Raw genomic sequence first — 12,986 nt, 5'->3', positions numbered from 1 at the left:
AAAAGTTCCCAGCTTCCTAGGTGGGCAGAACCTACAATGGGTTTTTCTTGGCCAAATTTATTCAAAAGAGATTAGCCTTTGCCTTTCTGCAAGGCCAAGTGTGTGAATCCTGAGACAGGATTCAAACTCTGGTCTCCTAGTCATAGTCCACACGTAAACTACTATACTACCATTGGCCCTCAGGCAGTAACTAAATCAAGTTTATTTCCTAATGCTTGAAGCACGCAAATCAGATTTATATTCTGCCTTTGCATCAAGATGTTCCATTACAATGCTTGATCTCCATGAAATACCAAGTCATACAACAATTTGTCAAATCTTTTAATCAGCACTGTAAAACAGGCAATTGTAAAAGTTACCAGACAAAAGGGGGTGCAGATAAACATCACATTACAATCTGTAAACAGTGTCCATGTGAATTTGACTTCTGAATTAACCCTCTTGTGCGCCTGAATTTAACTTTTAAGAGCTGAACAGAAGAGATATGCTCAGACTTTACCACATTTTTGTCATGCCGTGTTAACACTGCTTTCATTCTGTGGAGAAGAAAGTCAAAACAGTGGTTCATTTAAAGACACTTCACTTACATACATTTTGGTCTGCTTCGACATATACCTAGCTCATCTATTTTGTGCTTAAGCCTCATAATTAATAAGGCAGATGGTTGATGCTGTTGTACCAGAAAAAGGTGCTGAGTGCTAAAACGGTCAAACCACTAGAAATGTCCATATGATAATTGGCTACTTCCTTAGAGAGGTGTTTAAGCCGGTAGACATCACACTCCTATAAGAGGGGGGGGGGGGTTCTTATTAATGGTACTGGAAATGAAAATTTTCTTGCAAAATATTTTGCACTGAGGGGTACAATGACTTTTTCACATGGACAAAGCCAAGACACAGAGGAAACGGTCATATAGAAAAGGGAACTGAATCACTATTATTGTGCGTTTTATCTCACATTCATTTCCAGAGTAGAGGATCATATTTGGGGGGAGGGGAGGTACTGAAATCAACTTTTCTTGAATTCACAGAGGAACAGTATGCTTTATTGGCACTAGACACACATTAGTTAAGCAGCCATTCCCAATTCAGAAGCAAGTGTAATATTTTCCAAGGGCAAAAGAGTGACATATGTTTGAGGTTAGTAAAATACAAACTAAAAAGCAAACCTGATCCCAAAAATTACAGCTAGGAAGGGATCTCTCAACATACCCTGTTCTTTGAATTTTATCCATAAGAGATTATCAAAAAAAGCTTTTCCTCTTGCACATTTCTAGAGCCATTTCTAGTGATTTGACCAGAGATTTAAGCAGTGTCCACACAAGACATTACTTTTCTTTTCCCCTCCACCCCATTAGTCTTGATGTGCTATTACAAACATGTCTAAAATAATAGAATTTTCATAATTTCAACCATTCTGTCTTCCTCCTCTCCCTATTTTGCAACAACTACACGTGTGACTTCTAGAGGAAATACATGCCTAGATCTTTGACTAAATTCACAGTATTTTCTGGATGAATCTTGTCAAAGCAATGATAGTTACAGTCTTGTTTCTTCAAAGAACTCTCTGCTCTGCATAGACATATGTATTGATATCCACAGTTAGGGTAATATAGTTCAAACTCAGACTTACTACTTACGGTGGGTCTGTAGAGATACATATTAACTGTATCAAGCCACACTAATTTTGAGTAGGTATGTTACTGGTCTTCAGTGGAGGAGGCAGTTCATGAAGATTATGTCCTTTAGAATACATATATTCAATTTCATCATGAGATACATCCAACTTGTCATGAGAAATCACTATCTTTTCAAATTGAGATGAACATTTGAACAGAAAGAGTCAATTGATTGCCATAAGCTTCTGTTTGGCAAAAAGGTCTGTTACAATGTATTTTCTAGAATCTATACCATTAAATTATGTTCTCTGCGAGTTCTACTCAACACTTCAATTTCCATTATTAAACTTGCTGTTATCTATCCTAGAAAATTTACCTTCGAATTTTTAAGCAAAATTAAATTGAGTAAGAACTTAGTTAAACCTGGATGTATCTGAAGTCTCCACAGTGAGATCAAGCAGTAAAGGTCATGCTTGTGGACCTTAACAAAGCTAGCAATACTCTCATCTCTCCTAAAAAGCTGGATAGCTTAAACTATCTAGATACTATGAAATACCTCCAAATCCAGTTCATGCATTAGAAGTACTGGATTTACGGGAACTGTGAAGTTCCAGTAAAGGCTATGTGACCAAACCTATAAATTGTCCTCATTGGCACAGTGTGACATGCCACCCAACTACAATCTTTCAGCAGTTACAAATTGATCTTTACAAACTACGCACTTCAACAGAGTCTATACCTCAGTTTCAGTTCCTTCAGCTTCAGGTGTGCCGGGGCTTGCATGCTCTCTTAATCCCTAAACGAGAATCTAAATGTTTGTATTTAAAATGCACATTATCTATATCCTCCCCCTTTTCAGGAAACTATAGATACATATACAATCAACTAAAAGAATTAATGAGAAAATAGTCTTGTTTCAATTAGATGAAATGCCCTGCCTCAGAAGTCATTTTAAGACAATACCTGTGAAAGCTGCCTTGTATTACCTCGGTTTTCTCACTGCTTATTGGTGAAATATTTCACAGAAAAGAAAGAATAAGACTTTCTGTGCATAATATTTAGTGAAGCAAGTAACTGCTGTATTAAGATATTCCAGATACATGATTCTGTACACAATGATCAGAGGTCTGTGAAATTTGTCAGTTTTCCAGGCTCAGTTTTAGCAGTGTGAGGTTAAATTATTGCATAATACATTAACCAGGAAGGAAGTTGTCTTCAGTGATAACTCCAGGACGGTTTGTTGTTTTGAAGTAGGACTGCTTAGATATTCGGTAGTTACAGTACAAACTACACGGGCAAATTAACTGATCCTGGACCTCCCTAAACCCTGCAAGTTAATCTCGCTTTCATAATACAGTCCTACTGGAAAAATTAAGCAATGGGGTGCGGCTGGGTGCATTTCCAACTAGCAAGGTTCATCTCAGGCACATAACCACATTCTTCAGAAATGTATTTCTTCACAGACAGTTCAATATGGAAACTCTTCAAAGAGGAATGCAGTTTTCAGCTTCCCGGTTTTGAGCCACATTTCTGAACCAGCTGAAAAAGAAGCTGGAAGAAACACAGGCCAGTCCAAGAGAGGAGAACACAGCCAGATGTACCCATCTTTCTTGGACACATCTGAATCACGTTGGACCCAAAATACAAACAGGTAAAAGCAATACAAAAACCAAGTGTGATGAAGTGACGGGAATGTCATGAAGCTGAAGAGCTCAGTCCACTGACTGCTTTTCACAGTGTTTTCTGATGCCCATTTACAGAGGGCTTAGCTGTCTCAGAGTCTCTTGCATTGTGTGAGAGGTGAAGTTTATCTAAACCTGAAAAACATTGTGAGAAAATTGAAGCAAACTTTATTTCATTTATGGCAGCACAAAATAGTCCTCTTTATTATAAGCTGTAATAGACTCCAGCCTACTTCATTAAAAACATGACTAGAGTGCAAGAAAGACTATAGCAAATAAAACTTGTTAAATCTTTAAAACACCTAAACATGATACAAATTATTCAAATGTCTAATTGCCACTATCACCCATCTAATGGAATGTATATTGTGTTATGTGATAGAATTTGGGATTATCCAGTGTTGTGTCCAACAGAGAAAAATGGCATTATAGATCATGATAAAATATCAAATATCTTGGCAGAGAGTCAGACATAAGGCTACGTGCTTTCAATTGCATCTCACTATAACTCAGAAAAAAATTCAGCAATATATGAACGGCCACATGCTTAGCACCTCTTCCACCAATTTATCTATCTAAACCTAATATATTACACAAGCCAACAAGTATTTTTCATCGGATATAATTCTAGGTCATTCTAGAGTTTTTGGTGCTGAATTTAGATCTGTGTTTATTTTTTCTCTATCACGTATAGTTTTTGCGATGAGGCTAATCGAATAATTAATGCATTTACACACTAATATCAAAAGAATCTTAATTCATATCAGTGCATAAATGCATTATTTGATTAGTCTCATTGCAAAAACTACACGTGATCGAGAAAAATAAACACATATCTGAATTCAGTGCAAAAAACTCTATATGAATGGCCTAAAATCATATCTGATGAAAAATACTTGTTGCCTTGTGTTAGACAAATATGATGTGAAATGTCCAGACTTTACAGTAGTCTGCTGTAATGTACCATTCATCATATTTTAAAAAGTTGACGTGATGGAAAAAAATAAAGACATATTTAAATTCAGCATAAAAACTTGATTTAAACTGTGCTATTCTCATTTCTGATGATTACAAAAAGTTTGATTTTGTTGGCTAGCGTTACTCATCTTAGTAGTATTTGTTCAATTATTTCATAGTTTGTAGTTTTTTATTTACTATCTTTACTATTTACAACCAATGTTAACACAAATGATGCTTTTTTTTCTAAAAATGCAAAACATAGAGAATTTGGATACAAAACTATTCACCACATAGGTCTTTCCATACCAGGTAGTCTAGGTCATTAAATGGTTGGTTTGACCTAACTTTCACATAAACTAGAAACTCATACCAGTTGATTATTTTCACTGGTATATAAAATTCTGAGGCTACATTTAAACCATGTTAAAGCAAGTCAAGCACCAAAATAAGATAATGCAATTTACCTAGTGCTTTGAGCAGTTCTTCTCTAACTGCTGAGGTGAATTTTCTGACCAAACTCAGGGTTGTCAAAATGGCAAAGAGCAGATTGTAAGATAGCACGATATAGAAGTTCCCTAACCAGTTAAACCTTCCAAAGTCTCCAAGAAGATCAAATCTTGTAATGCCTATGGGAGAGACAGAGAAATAATACCAATTTGGAAAAATATAAGATGCAGAGTGGTGTTTCAAAAGGTAGAAATTATGATCTCTAAAGCACTTTCAGCACAACTCTATATACTGTAAGATCCCAATCACTTGTGAATTCATATAGTTTTCAGAATAATGATTTCTATCAACGGTGTTATGTTACTTGAAAGAAAGCAGAAAACTACTTGTCTTGAATCTCTGTGTTCTGTTTTTAAAGCAGTATTTTAATCTGTAAGATAGGCCTGTGGAAACAAAAAAGAGCTCAGTCCTTGTTCATTTCACAGGGCCCAAAGATGCAGGCCTTTATGCCATGCAGGAGCATAAAAGAAAAATCTGAAATAAGTTCTGAACATCTGCCCAGCAAGAGTGTCATCCACCTATTTGAAAGTGGAGCACGGTGCTGTCAACCTCCTAAGCCACTGGCACAATCCTGCCATGTTTGTAAAGCTCCATTTTGCATTCAACAAAACGATCTATAGTAGTCTTAAACAGGTGAATTTGCTCTTCCGTTTGCCTTTCCCATTACAGCAGCCATGATCCCTTTTATCACCCAGGGACCTGCTTTCATAATGTAATGAAAAATGCATCTAGGAATCTATTTATATTCTATGTCTCGTTTCATCCATCCAGTACCACTGGGCATAATTTCCAATGTGAGGCATGTTGATATTTAGCAAAGACTCACTGTACCCTAATACACTCTTATTAATCCTATTTGGACAGCTGTGTCTGTGCATTTGTTAGCTGTGTTTTAACTGTTCATCTTTTCTGTTTTAGTCTTTCCTTTATCTCTAGAGCAAACAACAGAGGAATGTCATTTGTGGACCACAGAAAAGAAACTAAAGAGTCTTGCTTTCTATTTCTTTTCTGAATATACCATAGCCATTGTTCACTTTTTGTTTATATGTTTGAACAATTTTTCATTCGACTCTTGTGCACCATGTAAAAATATTGAGGTTCCAGGGATGATATGAGTGTTACAAGGTGGGTTAGACTGTTATTACATGTTTTAATGTATTTTAAGAGTTTTCTGTATGGCTTTATGGCAAAAATTGCCCCAAAATAACACATTTTAAAAGGAATGGGTAGATTAAGGGCCACGAAAATAGGTCGCTATAGGCCACATTATGCTCACATCTATTCTGACACATAATATATATTATGCAGCTAAAATACTCATTCTATCTCTATTCTTTCCTTAAATATCTATTTGCTGTTCTGCAGCAGCTACACCAAGTGGAAAATACTTAAAATATTCTTTTAAAAGTGAAATAATACTTACCCAGTGTTCTAGACATAACTGGCAAAGCTGAACTGAGGACCAATATAGAAACACAGTTCCCAATTATCTGTTGCAACAAAAATACGTTATTTGAAACAGAAGTAACATTTTAATGACACCTGCTAAGTTTACTAAGTAGATGCAAAACATACAAACCACAAATCATCTTTTACTAATCCAATTGCTTCTACTGCTTCCCCATCCCAATGGTCTCTTCCTTCTGCACTCTTCCAAATGTACAGTAAAATACATATTCCCATATTAATCAATTTCCTCTACAATTCTGAACAGATCACAAGGATATTTGAAACCAACAAGGTGATACCTCACCTTGTTAACAAAAGCTGTACCAGTCAAACGCAAGGAAAGCATGGTTGGCACCAGTTTCTATCACAGTGCTATTGAATATAACATTATATTGCAGGTTATTACCTACAAAGCCCTATACACTTCGGGTCCAACCTATCTTTGAGACCACATCTCATTCTATGAACTGGTACAGGCTTTGATATCAAGTGCGGTTGGTGGGAACAAGAGAGAGGGCTTTTTCTCTGTAGTGGCTCCCTGGCTCTGGAATACCCTCCCAAAAGAGATTAGATTAGCCCCTACCCTTGAATCCTTCTCACCCCGCTCCCCAGATTCAAACCGCCAACCTGTCAGTCAGCGGTCCTGCCAGCAAAAGGGTTTAACCCATTGCGCCATCGGGGACTCCTTCAAACATCCATTAAGAGCATCAAAGTATGATCATCCATGGATTCACTGAAATTACTTTGATTTATAAAATAAAAGCATTGTATTAAAATGAACTGAAAGGTGGAAGTGTAAATAACTGCTATGAATAAGAATAACCCTATAACACCATGTCAAACAAGGGAAACGTATCGGGAGCTCGTTTTAAAAAATGCCTAAACACAAATAAGGTGGCAAATTAAGCACTGTTACTGGCTTACAATGCCCTTTTTCCAAAATGCTTTCAATGAACGAGGTGAACAAACATAATGGAACTCCTCAACAGTATTAATCAAGAATTTTCTATATTGTTTACTTTCCCACTTCCAAGAATTTCTGGCAAGATTAAAGCAATCTTGCTACTCGTTTCTTTGAATACCTCTCCCCTTCCCTTCCCCCCTCCCTCCGAAAAAAACCCTTTTAAATAAAGTAGAAGGAAATCTCAAATATGTGAAAGTTAAACAGAATCCTTTCTGGCTGCTTAGTTTATAGGACTACCTTTTCAATGAATGTGTCACTAATTCTGCTAAACCTGCTATAAACATCGTGCCAAGTCAGAGTAGCCTCAGAATGAGGTACATTGCTGAAAAGAACCACTTCCTAACTAGTTATTCAAATAGATGGATTTGCTTGTGTGACTTTGCATGACTAGTAACCAACCAAATTCCTCACATTTCAAACGTGCCCCTAAAGTCCAGTTGGCACAATCAAAGTTACTCATTAGCAACATGTTTCCCTTTGGAGAGGAGAGAAAAAACCTTGCTCACATTTTCTATGGTCAGTTAACAAGCTCTGCAGTCCCAGGAATTTTCAATGTGAATAGAATCCATTCAAATTAGACAAGCCACATCCTTTCTTCTATTCTCCTCCAACCCCATTCAACAGTGTGAAACTTTTCCAATCTGTTTACACAATTTACAAAACCTAATCACCACCAACAAGTCATTTAGAGCAACTGTGGACTGAGAGGCTCAGGTTTGCCTTGAGTGGCAGAAATGGAGGAGGAGACAGGGAGGAGGAGGAGGAATAAAGCACAATCATCTCAGAGGGTTTTTTTTAACTTACCTTTGTCATGGTTGTGTCATCCTTTCTGGGAGTGAAATCTCCAAAAAAACGCAGGCTGTAGAAGCCGACTACAGAGGAGACCATAAGATAGCTGTGAGAATTAAGGAAAAAAGGGAACTCCAGAATAATCCAAGTTTCAAACTCAAAAACCACATAGAGAGAAGGGGTTGGCTACTTCTGAGTGCATGAGAATGGCTGACCCTTCAATTTCTCTCTTCTACATAAGGGGCCCAGTAAATTAAACTGCTCCAGAAATTGGTCAGAATACTTACATAAACACAAGAATGGCTACTGAAGCAAAGGATACAAAATTAAAATGATCTCAAGCGCTGCGCCAACAAAGCCAAAGGTAGACAGAGAGGCATTTCCAATGCCAGGCCCCTGGAAGAAGTTTTAAAAAGGGAGAGAAAGAGGAAATTACACTGAAATGCTGTTCTTGTCTACCTAGAACAATGTTTCTCAACCTGGGGGTAAGAACCCGGGGGGGGGGGGGGTCATCAGGTGGCTTCAGAGAAGTTACCAAAGACCATCAGAAAACACATATTTCTGATGGTCTAGGAACCCCTTTGGCAGAGAAGGCTGAAGATCTCTCCACCTGTCCTTCTCTTCCTTTTTTGGAAACATACGGCGAATCCTCCCACCAAAGGCACTCCTGCTGCTGTTATTGGTCAGCATCTCAGCCAAGGGAAAGGCTTTTACTAAAACTCCAAGAGGGGAAGGGGTAGCAGGCGTACTCGGCGCATGGTAGTGTGGTGCGCATGTGCAGATCAGGGAGAGCGTTTGAGGCTGGAGTGAGGCTTGCATCCCTTCAAAGCAGGGGTAAAGCTCCCATCAAGTCTAGGTTACCTATAAATCCCAGCAACTACAACTCCCAAATGACAAAACCCTTACCGCCCCCCGCCTGCAGTATTCAAATTTGGGCGTTTTGGGTATTTGTGCCAAATTTGGTCCAGTGAATGAAAATACATCCTGCATATCAGATATTTACATTATGATTCATAACACTAGCAAAATAATAGTTATGAAGTAGTAAGAAAAATAATTTTATGCTTGGGTGTCACCCCAACATGAGGAACTGTATTAAGGGGTTGTGGCATTAGAAAGGTTGAGAACCACTGGCCTAGAAAATCAAGAAGTTCCTTGGGCAGAAGTGACTTATGCAAAGTTAGCCATCAATAATTGTGCATAATATGAAACCTAGGAATACAAGCTGACTATCCCAAAATGTAGAGCAGGATCCACCAGAGAACATCTAATGAGAATGAAGTGGGCAATGGCAGCTCCCCGGTGCAACCTCTCCAGTCAGGAGAGAAAAGGGAAGTGTTCCTCTTCTCTCCTATATGACCAAAACTGGCAGATATCAACATGCAAAAATAATCTGAGTGGAATCAAAAGGGTAAGCTCTAAAAGCAATTTGGCTTACTGACTATCAGAGACCGCAAAAAATGCATTTTTTCAAGAATACAGCCAGAGTATACTCAATAGATTCTATGAACATAAAAGCTAGATCTTTGCAAAACATTGATGTCTTAGTCTGTGAGAAGGCCTAGTATGAGAAGCTTCGGTAAGAGAAGCCACAGGTGGTAAAACTTCGTGTGTGAAGGCTGTTGTGTGTAAAGCTACTGTGTTGAAAAAAATTGAACAGCTTTTTTCAGCATGTTTTAGATTGTGTGACAGCTAACACTGGCCCAGCTATGTGCACTGTTAGCTTGTGACAGAAAGATGCTAGTTCAGATCATGTTACTTTCCCCCTATTTCCTATTTAGACATACATTATGCTCCAAAACATAACATTTCCTTGAGTTGGGTTCTATGCAAAAATGTACAACCGCCATCACAATTACATTTAAGGCACAATTCATTCTTTCAAAGACAGCCTGCAAATTCCTATACCGATTTTCCTGGACATGAGACCTGTTCCTGGAAGGGAATCACATTATTTTTGAGCAGATGTGCCAATACTGAACCTTTTTCTGTAATTAGCACCAATAAAAGAACAATACTTTACCCTTGACCCCTTTGGCATTGCAGTTTCATCAACCAATAGGCAAAGAATGTTGCAAGCAACCAGAAGGACGGAGATTGCCTACAAAAGGAAAAACCAGAGATACCTATTTCAATCACTGATGCTTTATAAAGTTGCTATTTTTCACATACTAAAGAGCATTTCTTCATTTTGAAAGAAAAAGCCTTGTATACTGAGTAAAATATAGCTGTGATGGTGTAAGGGGATAAAGAATCAGCAGCTCTGCATATTTCTGATATCCAGTTCAGACATGAAAATGAGAACGATCACTAATATCAGGAAGAATTGTGAGTTTTAACTAATGAAGGGAAGGTTGAGCTTACCGTTTTAGTTAGAAGTAATATCATTACAGTTGGATATACAAGATTTCTTTCCCACGCAGAAGCTTTTTTCCGTCGCTCTTTAAAAACCAAATAACAAAAGTTAAGTGAGATGACTTGAAACAGATTTTGAATATCAGAAGCTCTTGATAAGAGAATGTCAGAAATATTAAAAATTTACTTGGTATTTTTAATTACAAAATGTGAGTCAAGCACTGAAAGGGTTAAATGGATGCAATGACTCAGCAAAAGCTGCAGTTCTATAAAAGCTTAGTTGGCCTCTATTTCAGTTTGCCTCAGTGGGAGAAAAGTTGCTGTGAGAAGGCCTCACAGTGTGAGGAAGGCCTTAGTCTGTGAGAAGGCCTAGTATGAGAAGCTTCAGTAAGAGAAGCCACAGGTGGTAAAACTTCGTGTGTGAAGGCTGCTGTGTGTAAAGCTACTGTGTGAAGCTCCTGTGTAAGTTTGGTTAGAGAAGAGGCTCTGTGAGAGCAAAGCTGTTTATCTGCATGAGAAAGAAGCCCAGCGTGGAAGCAAAGAAGGAAATTTACAGAACTTTGTTTTATGGAAAGCTTATTCTTGTAAATAGTGCAACCATATTATTTTACGACAAAGAAAAGCCTCTATGGCAGATATAACATTGTTCTGTGTGTTTTTCTTCTTTTTATCTCTTGTGACTACTAGTGCTGGGTCACGCTGCTGCTAATAAGTTACTCTGCTGTACATTTATGGGGAGGGTCTTATGTTAATAAACTCACTCACCCAACAGAGCAACACACAACTAGAAGTATTGCCAGCAATACTGTTATGTCAATTCTACTAAAAGTGGGGTCCATGGAGCATGCAAGGCACTGAGACAATCCACAGGAGTGAGTCCCCAGGAAAGAAGACAGGTGTAACAAATGAGCCCAAATATGGTACAAATACCTGGCATATTAAGAAAAAAAATGCCGGTACTCTTATATCAGGCAATATAATAAGCACTGCTGCAAGAATTTCCACTGCAAAAACACCTAGTCCATCTATGATTTCCTGGGAGATTTAATAGTTAATCATGAAACACACAAACCTCTGTCATCTAGAATCTAATATAGTACCATAATTTCATGGCAAACAACATTAGTGCGCAATGTTTGTTGTGCAAAAGCGGGGAAACATTTCCATTTCCAGTAAAAACTTACAGATTTCTATTTGTAGAATTTGAATTTTCATTCAACTTTCCAAAAGCAAATTCCTTGCCAAGTAAGTTTAAAACCTTAAGCCATCTAAAATTGAACAGAATATTACCAAAGGAGACTTTTCCTGATACTAGAACACAGAACCATTCAATGAAGATCCAGGACAAAGGGAAATATGTTTTCACCTGTTATAGAGATTAATGTGAGGACTGTAAAGGTTGTATTGTCTATTTTCATGTTTAATTGTGCTGATTGGCCACTTTGAGTGCTATTGAAATTGGAAAGGCAGGCTAAAGTGTAGTACAATAATACAGTAACAGCTGGAACTACTTTTTGAATCTGCTTTGGGGAAAGGGTAGGGTTTCTTGCCCATAATCAAATGAAAAAGTATTTTAAAATGAAAAAGAAAATAACTCACAATTACTTGTATATGTTTAGTGCAAACTCACAAAATGCAAACGGCTCGCCTGAGGTTTATACCAAGAGAGTCTTGATAAGAAATACACACAAATGCCGCTTACACCATGCAGAAGTGAGCTCCAGGACATGCACAAAAGACCTGATGTAATTACCCAATTTTGTCTTCATTCTCTTCACATTATTGAGCTCCTGTTCCAGTTGTTTTGGGTTATATTCCACGGAGGAAGAAATCCCTGTTCAAGAACAAAGATGCTGTCACCTGGTTTGGTTTATTAAAACAACTCTGATATTCCACCTATTTTACAAGGAACAAAGTCAATGCAAAGCCCAAGCTAGATAGAGTAAGATAAATGTTACTACAAAATATAAAGTCTTCTACAGCAGAACTTCAAACTGACGTAAAAACATCATTTCAAAAATGAATTCTGAATTTATAGGAGAAAGAACAGGGCAAAAGTAGATGCATCCATAAACATTTTGTATTTTTAAAGGACCATAAATCAGCAGCTACTGCACCATTCATGAAAGCAGGTGTTCCCTATGTCTGTTTGCTCATAACTGGCATCTCTAGTAGATTCGCAGAATTCATGAGGATCTTAGAGAAGAGCTGTTACTCTGATCACAGAGCTAGAAGGACCAATGGGTATTGTTAAGGCTACTTTGAGCATCCTCAGTACATGAACTTAGAAACACTTTTCTTTCACTACATCTGCTGTAATCTTCATACACGTCAATAGGAAATACATTAAAACTCTTTAAGGAAATGACCACTCTTACAACTTCCTCCAAGATAATATGGAAATACTAATCCTAACATTTTTTCCCAAAAGAACAAGGCAACATTTCAGAGCCACAGACTATTCAAAGCATCATAGCCTCTAAAACTTCATTTCAAGCAAAAGTTTAATGCCTGCATTGTCTAGCCAATAAATCAAACTGTTAGACAGAACTTGTTCAGACTAGTCATGAAAAGGTAGAAGGGATTCTCCAAGAAAACCACAAAGCAGCTCATTTAAGGTCAATTTAACAGTATTATTTTGTTTTTCTTCCAACCCCAACAT

The 12,986-nt window shown here is 37.6% G+C and overlaps 1 protein-coding gene across 1 annotated transcript in view; it reads right to left on the bottom strand.

Annotated features, from left to right (window-relative positions):
* Positions 1-304: 304 nt before the first annotated feature.
* Positions 305-12,986, bottom strand: part of LMBR1 (limb development membrane protein 1) — a 58,040-nt gene continuing 45,358 nt past the window's right edge. The window contains exons 10-17 of the mRNA XM_060782581.2: positions 12,078-12,158; positions 10,334-10,410; positions 9,993-10,070; positions 8,292-8,365; positions 7,985-8,075; positions 6,191-6,257; positions 4,725-4,886; positions 305-3,435 (exon numbers count right to left, since the gene is read on the bottom strand). Coding sequence (XP_060638564.2) covers positions 3,350-3,435; positions 4,725-4,886; positions 6,191-6,257; positions 7,985-8,075; positions 8,292-8,365; positions 9,993-10,070; positions 10,334-10,410; positions 12,078-12,158 — 716 coding nt within the window. The 3' untranslated portion in view covers positions 305-3,349. The remainder of the gene's footprint in view (positions 3,436-4,724; positions 4,887-6,190; positions 6,258-7,984; positions 8,076-8,291; positions 8,366-9,992; positions 10,071-10,333; positions 10,411-12,077; positions 12,159-12,986) is intronic.

This window comes from Anolis sagrei, chromosome 6, assembly GCF_037176765.1.
Source record: "Anolis sagrei isolate rAnoSag1 chromosome 6, rAnoSag1.mat, whole genome shotgun sequence".
Taxonomy (NCBI): domain Eukaryota; kingdom Metazoa; phylum Chordata; class Lepidosauria; order Squamata; family Dactyloidae; genus Anolis; species Anolis sagrei.
This window is presented reverse-complemented; position numbering and strand designations above follow the sequence as displayed.